Source organism: Prunus persica, chromosome G6 (genome assembly GCF_000346465.2).
Source record: "Prunus persica cultivar Lovell chromosome G6, Prunus_persica_NCBIv2, whole genome shotgun sequence".
In the NCBI taxonomy this organism is placed as follows: Eukaryota; Viridiplantae; Streptophyta; class Magnoliopsida; order Rosales; family Rosaceae; genus Prunus; species Prunus persica.
This window is the reverse complement of record NC_034014.1, coordinates 27,459,448-27,475,363: the sequence shown is the minus strand read 5'-3', so window position 1 is coordinate 27,475,363 and position 15,916 is coordinate 27,459,448. Positions and strand designations below refer to the sequence as shown.

Sequence of the window (15,916 nt, the reverse complement as noted above, 5' to 3'; positions counted from 1 at the left end):
GCTAAATTTCCGTTTAGGTTAATAATCCTACTGCATATTGGGCTGCCGAGACTGGTTTTTGACATAACATTCGGCTTTAAAATTTTGATTGAGTTCTGAAAAGCCCACGTATGCTTAGATGGGTTTGAATAGTACTGGGCTTTATCATTTTGACTGAAGTGTTATAAAGCCCACATATGCAAACATCTATGTAGTGCTATGCCGTTTTGGTACTTTTTTTTTTTTTTTTTTTTGGGATACAAGTGATATTTTAATTTAATCTAAACTATGAGAATTTGAACTTTGGTGCAGAGTGGGAGCATATTTGCTCTAACCAACTCGACTAAGCCCATGTCTGCACCGTTTTGGTACTTTAAAATGAGAATTTATTTGCTCACCACCACCACCACCCTTATAATGTGACATGTACTGTTGGATGAGTTTGGTTTAATCACAAATTTTAGAAATTAAAATTATCCAACGGCACAAAATGTGGTGTTAAATTGGTGGCGAGCAAATCTGTTCCCCTTGAAAACGGTAATGTTCATTGTTCTCCTTGAAAACGGTAATGTTCATTGTTAATTTTCAATGTTCATCGTAGAAAGAATTCCATTGATTTCAATTGCATTACAAAGTTGTTTTATTAAGCACAGGGGATAATAGGATGACCATGGAAATGAGCGAATTGATATAACTATGCTGTCACTGGAGGAACCAGACGGCGGCAAGTTTCATCAACAACCTTAACTTCTGCTCGGTCAAAATACCAATCTCCAACTGCTTCTGCAATTGTCTGCAACATCTTGAAACATAACATTAGGATCATGTCTTGAAACTCTATCTGTGATGTTTGTGTTGGAATGGAAGAACAGGCTCACCTTGTTTCCAACAGCAGGAGAATCAGGAGCAAACCATGCACCTTGCCCCGTTTGACCGTGCACATAACATGAATTTATGAACATCCCATTTTGATCAGACATTGAGAATTGTTTTAATGCATCCAACATTTGGTTCCTAAATCCTGTTTCAAGAAAAACAATGTCATAATATTTACAGGTTTTAGTTACTTTGTTTCCGAAGCTGCTACAAGTTTTAAGAGCTCAAACAAGTCCTCATATATGGGATGCATTTCACCTTGCAGAAATTGCATTTGGGATGGAGAACAACTTGCAAGGTTTAATCTGCAACCGTTCCAGTCGCCGTGGGGATCTGCTGATAAAGGAGCTAAACTGTTTTGTATCTGATTTGAAGTGGGAAAATACAATTCAATCCATTATTTCAGAAAAAGTCCATCCATTAGTAATACTCAGATAAGAGTAAGACCATATTAAAATGAACACTTAACCTGCCATGAATCATATGCTGCGTTGAGTATAAATAACGGGGTTGTGATGTTGGCGATTAAGTTCTCAGGGAAGAAGCACTGCAATGCAACAAAGGTTGGAAGTAGCTTCAGTTTAAGAGCAAGAACAAGTGTACAACTTATTTTATTTTTCCACCTATCTTCAAATCAAAAACTGCAAGAGACGAGAGAGAAAAATTTGATTACCGAAGTAGGATCGAGGTGGCTAGTGCAGTAATGTGGCAGATTTTCTTGCACCCCCTGGGACAACAATCATAGAATTCTCAGTTTATCACTCTGTATGCAGAAGACATAATGTGCGTGTGTTTCTTTCATACGAAGAAAAAAGGGTTTGGGGTTTGGTTGCAAATCTGGTAAGGTCAATACCTGCAAGCCTACAACACCAGTATATAAATTCCTGAGTGTGCGTCCACCAGAAATATCAACCCTACAATTCCATGCAGGATCACCAATGGAAATTGAAGTGTTAATAACTAGCTAGGAACAAGTCTGCATATAAAAAATGCAGCAAAGAGTAAGGGCATTGCTGATAGTACTCACGCATCAAGAAAAAATCCAGCATCACTCATGCACTTCACTTTTGTAGTTGTGGGAAATAAGCCCCGAAACTCGTCACAGTGCAAAATGGATGCCAGACCGCCAGCAGAGCCACCAGTAAGAAGAGCCTAAAACAATATGTAGCAAGAAGTGCCATAAGAAGGGAAAAAGAATAGATCTTGAGCAAGAAGAAATGGTATACCTGATTGGCATAGCGCATGCCCTTCAACATCAAATCTTCCATCGCAGACAACCATATACGCTGTCCTCTAAATTGCAGGTTGGCTTCCTAAAACCAGGACCACTACGTTTTAGCATTTGATATACACATATCAACAGAAATAGTTGAGGTACCTTGTAGCACTAGCAGATTCATGTTGAATTTAGCATTTGATATACTCTTCTCATAGTGTAACTTTGTGCAACTCTAAAATAAAAACTAGAAAGTCAATCTTAATTTCTATAGGAAAGCACCAATGTACTGCCTAAACAACGATATAAAGCTGAGGCAATGCTTGTGAGATCCTAAATATGCATCTTCATTGCTCAAAGCCAAATTATAACCAGTACCAACAATTGGTGGGAAAATGTAAAAGGCGAGAACATCCTACTGACCTTGTTTTCACTGTCCCCAGAAAAAGAAGCACCATCGCAATAGCGAAGCATTACTCTATTCCAGTTGAAAAACTCTGCAATCCCATATATGATAAGATAAGGGTCAAGACGGCCAAACCAGGACAAAAGGCAGATGCAGGTGTTTAGCATTAAGTTTGAGGGGAAAACCAGGATTATCTTCAGCTTCATTGCTTAGTATTCCAGTAAATGCCCTCTCTTTTTCCATGAGTGATGAAGATCCATATGCTGAATTTTTGCGGTTAGAACAACTCCGGATGTCGTTACACCATGCTCCTCCCTGCCACAAGAAGGACTTAGAGGCTTTGTTTGGCGATCAATCAACTGAAAACAAAGATAACTAAAAGGAATCATGTAACTTGTCATCTGATAGTTTCAGTTACATCATGCTCTGAAATGTAAGTATCCTGATACCGTCTTCAAGATATACTTAACATATGAAAAGATGTCATTGTTTCTGATTTTACTCACAAACCTCCAAGTGAATGAGCCAACTATTTGCACCTGACCCATGTCCAGGATGCAAATGATAAGCAGGTAATGTTCCATCCAAGCAGACTGCAAGAGCCAAATTCACAAGTAGGTAAAATTAGGCCAAAACAAATATAAGACCGAGCTCAAATAAAAACCATTAATTATCTGAAGTCACTATCATTAAGGAAGAAGAATTAAGACAAGACTTAGAAAATGTACACCTGCTCCTTTAGCACCAGCTCCTTCAATGAGGGTTAACTCTACCATTAATGTGTTATTTGCAGCATTGGAGCCTCCATAGGTCTCCAACAAAGACAGCTCTGTCTTATTAAGACTCTTCTTCAGAAACCCGTCAACCCATTTGCTGAAAACAAGTGCTGTTACAAGACCAAGCACCCACAAGAACTTCATCACGGCTCTCCTCTGCTTCAATCTCTCTGCCACCCAAATCTTGAAAAACATAGCTATAAAAATGAAACTCAGATCCTAAACCGGAAACAATTTCGATGAACGTCACGTCTTTTAATAGGATTAAGCTGTTCACAGCTCCAGACGTACACATTAACAAATTTACCAATTCAGAGAGTTTTTAAATTCTTGCTCACTTCTGTATTACACTGAGAAAGCTTTAGATAGGCATCTAAATAACATAGACGTAAAGGAACTGCAACAGAGGAGATAAGATCTTATGGGAGATTACTCAACTAAAGCTGCCCACAAATGGGAAAGATAGGAGGAAATGTTCACTGGTGTGAGCATGAATTTTCTGAAGGCTCCTGGGCTGGAGACATCAACATTTATTTCAGTGCTTCCAACAACAATTCATGCTTCAACGTTACTTAAATTAAGTCCAAAGACCGTCCTCTTTTTTCTCGGCATGAAAGTTTACCCAACTCAGTCTACAAGTCATTGACCCAAAAAAAAAACCTTAGTCTGTAAGTCATATATATAAGGAACAGTGCTTCCCAAGTCATTTATATCAAATGACTAACACAAAAACCATCAGGATAATCAAATTACTAACACTCTTCAATTTTGATTGATATTTTTCTGGGACGATTCTCTCTGCCCATTACTCGATATAGTGGAAGATTTGATTGTGCCTGCTTGTAGAAGTAGGGCTTAACACCGAACCATGTAACTTCGTGATGTTCCTTTATTTAATTTTCTTAATTATGTGTTTGGTTGATTATGTTAGCAGAAATCAAATGGCTAAACCTTTACATAAAATTCTAAATAGAACCCAGAATCAGAATTTTCACATAAACCTATCAACAAACTCTTGCGAGTGGAGGAAAATAACACCTTAGAAAAGTGACTTTTGTCTACCTCTCCAACTACTAATTTGCTAATACAAGAAAGAGTTTATTGGAACATAATCCAAGATATGAAGAGCTTTCACCAAAACATTACATCAATGCGAAACGCTTGCTGATGACATTTTGCACTTTTCAGCAGCCTTCCGTTTTATTGTCTTCTATTGATTTCAATTGAACCATAAAGCTCTGGACCGAAAAGAAAAATGAACTATAAAGCTATTTCATGTAATGTGTTGACTCAAGGTGTTGACCATGTAATAAGCCTATCCATTAATTTGCTCTTTGGAAAACCAGATTGTGGCAAGAATTGTCACAAGGGTAGGGACAATCAACAGCCTTCACACTTGTTCGGTCAAAATACCAATCTCCGACAGCTATTGCGATTGCCTGCATATCGTCGATCACACATAGGATTAGAATTTCAAACTCTTGTTTCATGAGATTTCTTGAGATTTATGTTGTAAGCAAACTTAATAAACTCCGTTGCATCAGGCTCACCTTCTTTCCAATAACTGGAGAATCATCAGCAAACCATGTATCCTGCCTCTCAGTTTGGCAATGCGCAAAACACGAATTAATAAACAACCCATTTTTGTTAGACATAGCGAATCGTTTTACTGCATTCAGCATTTGATTCCTGAATCCTGTTTTAAAGTAACATAAAGTCATAACAAACAGCACAAGTTTAGTTCATTTGCTTCTGAAGCAGCTATAAAATTTTAAGAGTTAAAACAGTTCCTCAAAATTGGCATCACCTTGCAAGAAATTGATTTGTGATGGAGTACATTTTGCATGGTTTAATCTGCACTCGTGCCAGAAGCCGGCAGGATCTGCTGATGCTGGAGCTAAACTGGATTGTATCTGATTTCAAGTGGGGAAACATAATTTAATACAGTCATTCAATAGAGTACTTCACTTGATGTACAGTATGGGACATCAGGTCGAACCAAAATTTTAGACATTATAGAAATGAAAAATTACCTGCCATGAATCGTATGCTGCATTGAGTATAAACAGTGGAGTTTGGATGTTGGCAATCAAGTTCTGTGGGAAGAAGCACTGAAAGGAAAGATAAAATAAAAGGGGGCGGGGAGAAGCTGTGTCAGTTTTAGGGGGAAGCAGCAGTGCACGTAACTTTTTGATGTTTCCACATATCTTCAAATCAAGGACTACAAACAAAAATATGTATATAAAAAGGAAAAAGAAATGATTACCGAAGTAGGATCAAGGTGGTTAGTGCAAACCCGTGGCAGATTATGTTGCACTCCCTGGGACAATCATTTTAATACCATAAGCATACATGAAAAACATACATTACCACAGATTAGATCTGAGTGAAACAGTATCACTATGCACAAAATATATTGTTGCTTTCATGGAATTCAAGAAAAAGAAAAAGAAAAAACATGGATTGGGAGTGGATTACAAATCTTTAAAATCATGCCAATACCTGCAAGCCAACAACACCATTATATAAATTCCTGAGTGTGCGTCCACCAGAAACGTCAGGCCTGCAGTTCCAACAGGATCACCATTTGAAATTTAAGTGTTAATAAGCTAGAGCATGTCTTCATGTGAACAGTGCTGGAAAGGGAAAGTGTGTTAATGTTAGTACTTACGCATCAAGAAACAATCCAGCATCACTCAGGCACTTCACTTTTGTAGTTCTTGGAAATAAGCCCCTGAACTCATCACAGTGCAAAATAGCTGCCAGACCGCCAGCAGAGCAACCTGAAAGAAGAGTCTGAAATACGATTGGTTAATATGCTGCAAGAAGTGCCGTAACATGGGAATGAGAATATACAATAAGCAAGAAGTATTATACCTGCTTGGCATAGCGCATGCCCTTTGACTTCAAATCTTCCATTGCAGACAACCATATACGCTGTCCTCTAAATTGCAGTTGTCTGGCCTAAAATCAGAATCACTGTGTGTTAGCATCTGGTGTGCATGTGAACTACCAGATTTATGTTGAGGTACCATCCAGAACTACCAGATTTGTGTTGGAATTATCAGTTTTAAGTCATATAAGATTAGGCATTCTCTTTCTCCAACCTTTTACCACTCTTCTTATGGTGAAACTTTGAGTAACTCTGTAGATATTCTAAAATAGAAAAGTATAATGAGGTCAATTTAAAACCACACGGGAAAGCACCAATACACTGTCTAAAAAACTATATCAAGGTGGAACTGGAGCGCTGTGTGTGAGATCCCAAATTCATATTTTCATTGCTCAATTTGTTAGCCACCAAATTATAAACATCCCACCGTTTGGTGGAAAAATGTAAACGGTGGGAACATCCTACTAACCTTATCTTCACCGTCCCCAGTAAAAGAAGCACCATCACAATACCGAAGCTTTACTCTGTTCCAGTTGAAAAAATCTGCAATCCCATAGATGATAAGATGAGGGTCAACACAGAACCAGAAAAAGGTAGATGCAAGTATAGTCTTTGACAAGTTAGCATTAAGTTTGAGGGAAAAACCAGGATTTTCTTCAGCTTTATTGCTTAGTATTCCAGTAAATGCTATGTTTTTTTCCATGAATCTTGACGATCCCCGCCTGGTTGTTTTTCGGTAAACACAATTTCTAATGCTGTTACACCAACCTCCTCCCTGACACAAGATATTTATTCAAGTCAAATTCTGAATTAAGCAATTTTCAGTAAAATCCAAGGACTTGATAGGCTTGTTTGGCAATCAATCAACCAAAAGGTAACATGATAAAAAAGCATAAATTTTTTTGCAGAAACTATCTTTAAGATTTTGATATGCAAAAATATGCAACAGAATGGATAGCTAAATGATGTCCTTGTTTTTGGTTTATTTCACACTCACAAACCTCCAATTGAATGAGCCAACTATTTGCTCCTGACCCATATCCACGATGCAAATGATACCCAGGTAAAGTTCCATCCAAGCAGACTGCAAAAGCCAAAAACACAAGTAGGTAAATGAAGCCAAAACAAAACTGAGACAGATCTCAAATAATATAAAAATTCCAAGAATAATGCATAAGGCATGACTTACAAAATTAAATTTAAAACAAAAGACGGACAAATACAATGTAAGGGGAAAAAATGGGTAAACAAATCTAACAACAATTACATCAGCCTCATGCAAAATAATATGCTAATAATTCCAGCAGGCACAGATGAGAGAATCTTACTGAAAGTTTCAGGCCCCTTGATTACAATTGGGGAAGGAGAAAAAACAGTGTCACAAGTAACAAACAAGAGTGCAAAGTTTTCAGGAAAAACTGCAATACAAGCTACAATAAACAAATAAAGAAATGGAGGGGAAAACACTCTAGCTTAAGATTACCACTAGATAAAAGGCACCATCTTTATCTAAATCAAGCAATATGCAAAATGTACATCAACTTATCAAGAATGGAGAAAAACATAGGAGTGTAGAGTGTACCTGCTCTTTTGGCTCCAGCTCCTGGAATGAGGGTTAGCCCTACCATGAGATAGTTAGCTCCGACCTTGGATTCTCCATAGGCCTCCAAGAAAGACAGTTCTGTTTCATTAAAGCTATGCTCTACAAACCCATTAGCCCATTTGCTGAAAACAAGTGATATTACAATGCCAACCCACCAGAGCTTCATCTTTGCTCTCCTCTGCTTCAATCCCTCTGCCACCCAAGTCTTGAAAAATGTAATAAAGAAAAAGTAGAAAAGTAAAGAGAGGAAGAAACAAAAAAGAGGCAAACTTTGATTTGCCCTGATGTTATGTGTATTTGGCCATAGAGTTGGTGACTGGTTTAAGCAACTGCGACAACATTTATGGGAGGGAAAGTCTTCAGCTTGAGAGCTAACTATGGAAGGAAATCAAACTCAATAAATCTGAGAGAGAGAGAGAGAGAGAGAGAGAGAGAGAGAGAACCTTTTAAGGTTTTATTACACAGGAGGCACGTTTCGAATCTAAATTACGTAAGATTAGGAGGGCAAGACAAAAACTACAATCCTAACTGGACAAGCGATATCACAGACCATCTGGACCCTTGATTTGAGAGAGGGGCAAAAGATGGACCGGGACGGTGACATTATATAACGAAAGTGGGGTCCACGTAGGAGGAGGGAAGAGTAGTGGTTGGTTCTCTGAACTGAACTCTGGAGAGAGAGAGAGAGAGAGAGAGAGAGAGAGAGGAGGGTGGTGAATATGATTAGCGACACACTAGGACCACACTGAGATGGTTAAGACTTTAATGTGAGGGGTTTAATGATTTTCTTCTTCTTTGGGCTTACATAAATTGTTTTAACTTCTAAAGTTGTGTGCTTTATGGCCACCGGTGGAATCAACTGGAACCCGTGCTTGTCTGCTTGAGATGCATACAGCCTACAGGTACAGTACAGCTGTGTTGTTTATGTGTTTCTGCACTAAACAATCATATATCAGAAAATTCCGCCTTGATCAATGGCTCATGCTAAAGTAGGGGCCACATTTTTCATTCTTTTGGTAAGAAAAAGTATAATCTAGGGAGCTACCCTGTTCATGGTTTCAGCTGATCTTTTGCTCTTGATGGTAGTTTTTGGAGTTCAGATCTTTGTGCAGTGTGTTTCGCTGAAAATATAGTGAATCTGTCTGTCCAGTGATTAATGGAAAACAGTACATGTTATTACTATTATTGTGGATCTGTAATTCTGCCATCTTCCTATTTTTCCCCTGAGTTTCCTCTCAAATAGTATTTTAAGTTGCCCAAATGTGTGTGCAGATTTCTCCAACTTTAGTAAGCATAAGATTTTACTTTTTGTATGAGATTGTTCACCTAACCATCTCTTGAATTTTATTAATAAAAAAACCCAAAATAGTTAAGGATATGTAATAGCAAGGTTTGTTTTATGAAAACAATATTAGGTAGGGATATCGAGATTCAAACACAAAATCTTAGATATAAGGATAATTGTTAACTTTTCTCCCAACTGTAAAGAAGAATGGATTATTTTCTTTTTTAAGGAGTTAACTCAAGTGAGGCTGCCGACAATTATGGGGATAAAATTAAGAGGAAAGCTTGATTTGGTGTGAATGGTTGGAGCGGGTCTTATAAAGTATACATAGCCAGCTCTCTCAAATGATCAAATCCAACAGAAAAAGCTTGGCATGTTCGAAATGAACAAACTAAACAAGGCCCCTTTGAGGCTGTGATGCCTTCCCATCCACCCATAAACTAGCTACCAGCTTGAAACTAATGCTTCCAACAACAGCGACACACAAATTTAGTGAAGACTTCGATGCGATTGATGCTTCCTTCTTCTAATTGAATTAAGTTATATCCTTTGCGTTTACGCAACTGTCATGCACACATTAATTCTATAATAATGCTCGTATCCCTACACACGCACACGTAAAAGCAAATACATTCACAGATTTGGTCAAATTATAATCAACAATATCTTTTAGTGGAAATTTATGTGTGCTTGCTGGTGGCGACTGATGTTTTACTTTTCGTCAAACATGTTTTCTTGCTTGTTATTAGAATGAATTGTAATGGAAGGGAAGACTCTTGTTTTGTGTGGCGCCTCTTGCCATGTAAAGGTTGTAATTAGTACACATAAAAACCCTGCAAAATTGGACTAACTATCAAGAGGGGAATTGGAAAGACGGAAAATTTGCATGTGATTCGGATAGTTACTGAATTCACGATATTGTGATTCATATGAAATTTTTGATTGGTTCGATGTCTTTTGTACAATAATATCCAATTTAAATGACTTTTATAGAGTTTAAAAGTCTGGAGGTATTCAATTTAGATTTTTAAAAAGTTTATAAAAGTTTGCTGGCATTCAGTTATGACTTTTAAAAAGTCTTTGAAGGTTTTGGTGGTATTAAAAAAGTTAATGAGTTTTAAAAAGCTTATTAAATGAATAATTTTTCAGTACTTGTAAGGCTAATTGTTAAGAACAAAAGTCTTATCGATTTACTAGTGACTTTTATTAACTCTATGAATGTATTTAAGAATTTGTCAACTCTATGAAAGTCACTCACTTAAAAAAAATCTTTATAAGTATTGATTGAATTCACTAGTGCAAAGAAGAGAATAAAAGATAAAAACTTCATGATTCTTTGTTTCAATTTTGCTCATTGAAGCATACACAGACTTACTAGGTTTGTTTTAAGTAATGGGGATCATTTTGTTTAGTTTGAGGTGACCTTAATTGTATTCATGACACCCTGTTATGTAATTTCCTAAGTAGGAGGAAGATGCTTGTTTTCCTTTGTAATTCTTTAATTTATTAATAAAGATAAAAATATAGAAAGGGCTTTTTTTAGCATAAGGGATCTAATTACGATGAATGTTTTCACATTATAGATCTAATAAGGTGATTTGCTTTCCATATGAAAATGGTGAAAGTTAGCCTGATCCATCCCTTTCTCAATATAAAAACATACAGTGCTGAAATTAAATAAGGTCAGGCATTTTTTTGGGAAATTATGTCTCCCCAATCACGTGTAAGAGACACAATAATTTATGATGAATCCAAGTTTATATAGAAAGAAGATAAAAACCATGGAATTAATGAAAAGAGAGGCGCCATGTGAGCATGAGCTCTTGGTCCCATAATCACATGATGCATCTTTTGAAGCCTGCTTGATTGCAAAACAGCCCACCAAGCTCTGTCTCGCACTGCATATTTCTCAACCAAAAAATCTGGGTCTGCTCTCTGCACTCCAAATTTTTTCTTTAGTTAGTATCCTATATTCTATACTAACCACACAAACAAAACCCATCATCCGAATCCAAGACAAATAAACAAGAACTTCCACATATGTGGTTAGGCCAGGTGACCAAGGTAGCGTGTTCAGTCCCTTATATTGGAGTTTGATTCTTCTTTTTATACATTAGAGTAGTTAAAATATCACTTTAGTTTGTATTTTCTTTTATTATTTATCAATAATTCAATGTCAATTATATTATGGGGAATGAAATGCCTGCAGATTTTTAGCATGTACTTTTGTAGGGCATACAAAACGAGCACTGTCCTTGTCCTACTATCTTAGTATTTCACTCTCAGAAAGCTTCAATAATGGTCACGGCCCTACAAAGAAGAAAATAAGAAAAGTTTCGACTGTTTTGTTATCCCCACAAATAATACAACGACACGTAAAAAAAATTATCTTATATATTATTGCGTTATTAGTTGGGGATAGCGAGGAGTGCTATCCAGTTACATGAGACTTTCTAACATGACCTCAAATTGACACCTCAAGTTGCTTAATGCTTCCATGTGCCCTTCTCATGCTGACGCATGGTTGACCTAATAAGGCAGAAAGATGGAATTGTGAATTTAAAGTTTGGGTTGGAGAGCTTTTTATATATTGGGTATGTTGGGTCTCAACTTTTAAAGGTGAAAGCATATCTTGTTTGGGCCATGAAAGATTGAGCTCAGTTAATTTTGGGCCTGATAAATTCAGCTTCAGTGCACCAGCCCAGCCCAATTTCTACCAAATTTTGACCAAATTGGAGCCTAAAACAAATATGCAAGATTGTTTAATATGAGTTGAGGACGCTCCATTTGTAATTTTTTTTAAAGACATTTTATATTGAGAGGAGTGATAATATATTAAACTCACACACGATATGGATGCGATTAGAATTCAAGACCTTTCCAAGACCTTTCTTGAAGGAGTAATTGCTCCAAACCACTACACCAGTGAGTATTTTGCAGAACGCTTCATTTCTTTATTTATGAAAAAGAGTAGAAAACTTATTAAAATACATCTGTATTATATGGAGGGATTGACAAAATCCTCACAAGGCACTTCTCAATCCCAATCCACACATCCTTAAATTCACAGTTCAAAACATGTCAAGCTAGGAGTAGTGAGCAACTCAGAACCTGAAAGCATCCCTATATAATATACCCCACACATTCTCAGTCCCAAACCCAAAAACAATGTTACAATTACAAACACACACAAAAATAAGATCAAAGAGAGACTGAGCCCAAAAATTAAAAATATAAAAATATCAGTAAAAACCCATTAATTATCTCTAGCTCTTCTTCAACCTTTTCAGAGCTCAGTACCCTCATCAGCACATTGTTCTTCAGTGAGTTCCTCCCCTTGGTTACTATATGCTTTATTTTTTGGGCTTCATAAAGCTGTTACCTTTTCTTCTTTAGTCTTTATTACACTGTCTTGAGTACTTGGGTCACCATTGATAAGAGGGATCTGGTTCAAAGGCTTCAGCTGAATCTTAGAAGCAGGTTCATCTGTTTTGTATTTGTACCATGAAGCCCAGTAAAGATAGTTTGCAAAGTTGATGCAGCTAAGGATGGCCAAGAACCAGTAAAATAGGTGCACATTGTTTTTGTTGATGTCAATTCCATGCAGCCATCCTTGTTTGCTTGGAGCAATTCTTTTGGTCACAGCATTTATGACATCAACAAAGATGGAGCTCAAGAAATAACCAAATGCAAGTGACAGCCATGTGAATGAAGTGGAGAGAGATTTCATGCCTGCTGGTGCTTCCTTGTAGAAAAACTCTAGCAGTCCAACTAGAGTGAACATGTCAGCAATTCCAAAGATAGCATATTGGAAAGAAAGCCAAAAGAGACTTATGGGCTTTGTTATGTCCTTGTGGACTTGGTTTTTTCTCTTCACTTCAACAATGCCGGCTACAGCCATTGAAATTGCAGATAGGACTAGTCCAACACCGACGCGTTGAAGCTGCGTGATGCCTGAAGGATGGTTTGTGATCTTTCTAGCAAAAGGAACGAAGAAGAACTCATAGATTGGGATGAGAATGGACATGAAAAGGAGAGGGATGACAGGAATTGATGGCGCCGGCACCTCAAAAGAGCCCAAGTAGCGGTTCATGGCGTTCCCTTGTTGGACTGAGAATGTTTGGAGTTGTGCTAAACAAGTGTTCATTATGATGGTGCTGAACAGAATGGGCAACATTCTTGTTAGGACCTTGACTTCTTCCACTTGTGTTACTGTGCAAACCACCCATTGTTGGGGCTTGGTGTCTTTGCCAAGTATGGCTGCTTTGTCTAGAAACCTGTTCAAAATTAATAGGCAGTAATTAATTACCTTATCTCTCTGAAATTTTGTTAAGTACTGTAAGCTATAATGTGACAAGCATTTTCCAAAAGGTGAAGTGATCTGCTTAATTGGTACCCTTTGAAGTCAAAAACTTTGATTAAAAGCTTCCAAAAACTCCACATCATTTTCACCCCTCAAATCAGCAAACATATATCATGGTCAACAAGTAAACTTCAAAAGGGAAACCCTCCCACGTTAACAGAAACTTTGATGTCAACTTGTCATTGTATTATCAAGGTGCTTCTTGATTTTCTGTTTCTTTTTTGTTTGAATGTGAAACTTGAAGAATCTTGGCATGCCGTTTGGTGAGTCTTGTTTGAATATATTTGGCAGGCATGCATGAACGTGAGTTTATTGGACACTATTGGTGAACTTTAAGCATGAATCAATGTAATGTCTCACCTGAACTGATGAGTATGTGCAATTTTTTCTTCAAAGTAATTTGACTCTTTTTCACTGATCTCATACAGTTCTTGAGGGCTCCCTGGCTGTGGTAAACGTCTATTTTTTATCGCAACGACGATAACCTGTGAAATCATTTAGACATCATAGGCGTGTTAGTAATTAAGCAAGTGTACTAATTATGTCTGCACATGTAATTAGATTTGAGAGTTTTGATTAGAGAGAAAGAGAGACCTGAACGATCCTTATGATGGGACTGTCTCCGGGGATTTGGAGGCGGTAGAAAGGCTTGCCAATAGCAAGCACAGCAAACCCGACAAAAGTTGCAATTGTTGAGATAAAGAAACCCCAATACCAAGCTACATTGGTGCTAACATACACAATGAATGTGACACCAATAGTTGCTCCAAGTGTACTACTGAGCATGAGCCCATTGAAAAATGTTGCAAGTGATTTTGCTTCCTCTTTCCGGTTAAACTGGTCTGCACCAAGTGCCGGCAGCGCTCCCCTCACACCACCTGATCCCAATGCTAGCAAACACAAGGATGCATAGAGCATGAAGGCCATACCGCCTTCCACACAACTTGACTTGCAAACAGGTTTTGGGTGCAGATCCTTTGAATAAGCTTGAATTGTCATCAGCACCAAAGCCTATATGTGTAGGAGGTTTTATTAAAATTGGTGCCATATGTAGAAGTAGAACTAGAAGAAGAATGACCAACTTTATTTTTGTTACCAGTATTTCGACTGCGCCGAAAATCAGACATGTTGTGAACCTGCTCAAGTATGTATCAGAAATGAAGCCGCCGGTGAGGGAGAGCAAGAAAGTTGATCCCATGAAGTTTGTGAGAGTGTTGGCAGAGTGTGCCAGATCAAATTTCATCACAAGCATAAAGTAGAGGACCATGCTCACCATGTTTGCCACAAACCCCATGTTGTCCAATGCCAGCAAGACTACATGAACAAGAAGAAAGAAGCAAAATGTAAGAAAACAAGTGAATCGAATATAACAAAACAACCTGATAGTATGATGTGAATGGTTCATGGTTGCTTACCAAAAATGAAGCTGGAAGCAGTAAATCCTCCCTTCTTTTTGTCCATTGGGCTGAGGGAGCTGTAGCTTGCCTTGGCATTCTCTTCTCCCTGTTGTACACAGCATTATGAAACACATGAACAAGAATATAACAAAAACAAACGCACACAAGCAGAGAAGATGGATAAGTGGTTTGACTTACCATGGTTGAAACTTGAAACTTGAGGAGAATAAAGTTGTGAGAATATGTTTTCGGCACAAGAGGCCTTGAACATATAGCCTGCAAAGAGGCCTAGTATTTAACGTTTAAGGCATCAGATTGTTCGCCTTATTGTTCTCTCTCTCAGTTCATGTCTCTGTCTCTCTGCCTCTCTGTCCCTTTCTGTCTCTCTCTGTCATTGTGTGTCCTTCAATTGGAGGAATGCAACTTGGAATTTCTACATTTCTTTTTTGTTTCTGAATTTTTGTCCATTTCATTTCAAGAACATGTCATGTTTTACTAGGTATTTTTAAATGTCTAGTTTATCTTCATTTTTAACCATAATTATTATCAGTAAATCAACAAACTGCCAGTGGCATTCATATTTTATGCCAAAATTACTGCTCAGTCAAATACTTTCTACTAGGATATTTATCTCCGTTTTTATTTTTTATTTTCTTTCTTATCAAGCACATTTAAATCAAGCAAATTAAAAGCATTCCATTTGCAATTTCACCCATTTTCCCATAAGAAAGAAGATCTTACTAAAGCAAATACATAAGCAGGAGGAGAAGAGGGCCAAAAGTATATTGCAGAAAATCTTAATAAAGCAAATAAGCAAATGCATTGAACACATTCCATTATAATAACTTGATGGTGTTTTTGCATGATCGTGATTAGTAATTGGTCAAGTCTGAATGTTGTTGTCAGTGCAGCAATCATTTAACAAATAACAAGTCTATTTTGTTAGGGCAATCCCAACCATGTAAAGGAGACTCTGGGACCAAGCTTGAAGCATCTCCTCCCCAGTTGAAAATGTTTAAAGGGGGCACATGAAATGAACCCTCTCATCCATTTTTCCAAATGTACTTTTTGAGTTGACAGAACAGCTCAAAAGGATATTTCATCATGTTTTCTGGATCCTCA

At 37.5% G+C, this 15,916-nt stretch overlaps 3 protein-coding genes across 4 annotated transcripts; all 3 read right to left on the bottom strand.

Annotated features, from left to right (window-relative positions):
- Positions 533-3,748, bottom strand: LOC18773833 (pectin acetylesterase 12). Of its 2 annotated transcripts, XM_007205181.2 has the most exons (12): positions 3,208-3,748; positions 2,988-3,070; positions 2,663-2,792; positions 2,495-2,568; positions 2,082-2,168; positions 1,883-2,007; positions 1,709-1,769; positions 1,529-1,582; positions 1,325-1,402; positions 1,114-1,219; positions 858-1,000; positions 533-772 (listed from the first exon to the last, which is right to left on the bottom strand). In XM_007205181.2, the coding sequence occupies exons 1-12, from the start codon at positions 3,446-3,448 to the stop codon at positions 674-676; spliced, it is 1,281 nt and encodes a 426-aa protein (XP_007205243.1). In that variant the 5' UTR covers positions 3,449-3,748; the 3' UTR covers positions 533-673. The 2 variants fall into 2 exon arrangements, with proteins under 2 accessions (XP_007205243.1, XP_020420560.1); XM_020564971.1 differs by lacking the exon at positions 3,208-3,748 and having other exon boundaries at positions 2,663-2,836; positions 2,988-3,069.
- LOC18775065 (pectin acetylesterase 12) lies at positions 4,226-8,442 on the bottom strand. The gene is made up of 12 exons (XM_020566833.1): positions 7,729-8,442; positions 7,148-7,230; positions 6,792-6,921; positions 6,616-6,689; positions 6,131-6,217; positions 5,925-6,049; positions 5,756-5,816; positions 5,520-5,573; positions 5,287-5,364; positions 5,061-5,166; positions 4,804-4,949; positions 4,226-4,692 (listed from the first exon to the last, which is right to left on the bottom strand). Exons 1-12 carry the CDS (start codon positions 7,913-7,915, stop codon positions 4,576-4,578), a joined length of 1,248 nt encoding a protein of 415 aa, XP_020422422.1. The 5' UTR covers positions 7,916-8,442; the 3' UTR covers positions 4,226-4,575.
- Positions 11,967-15,159, bottom strand: LOC18772382 (protein NRT1/ PTR FAMILY 4.5). The gene is made up of 6 exons (XM_007208121.2): positions 14,993-15,159; positions 14,813-14,900; positions 14,494-14,711; positions 13,992-14,408; positions 13,758-13,882; positions 11,967-13,311 (listed from the first exon to the last, which is right to left on the bottom strand). The coding sequence occupies exons 1-6, from the start codon at positions 14,993-14,995 to the stop codon at positions 12,402-12,404; spliced, it is 1,761 nt and encodes a 586-aa protein (XP_007208183.2). The 5' UTR covers positions 14,996-15,159; the 3' UTR covers positions 11,967-12,401.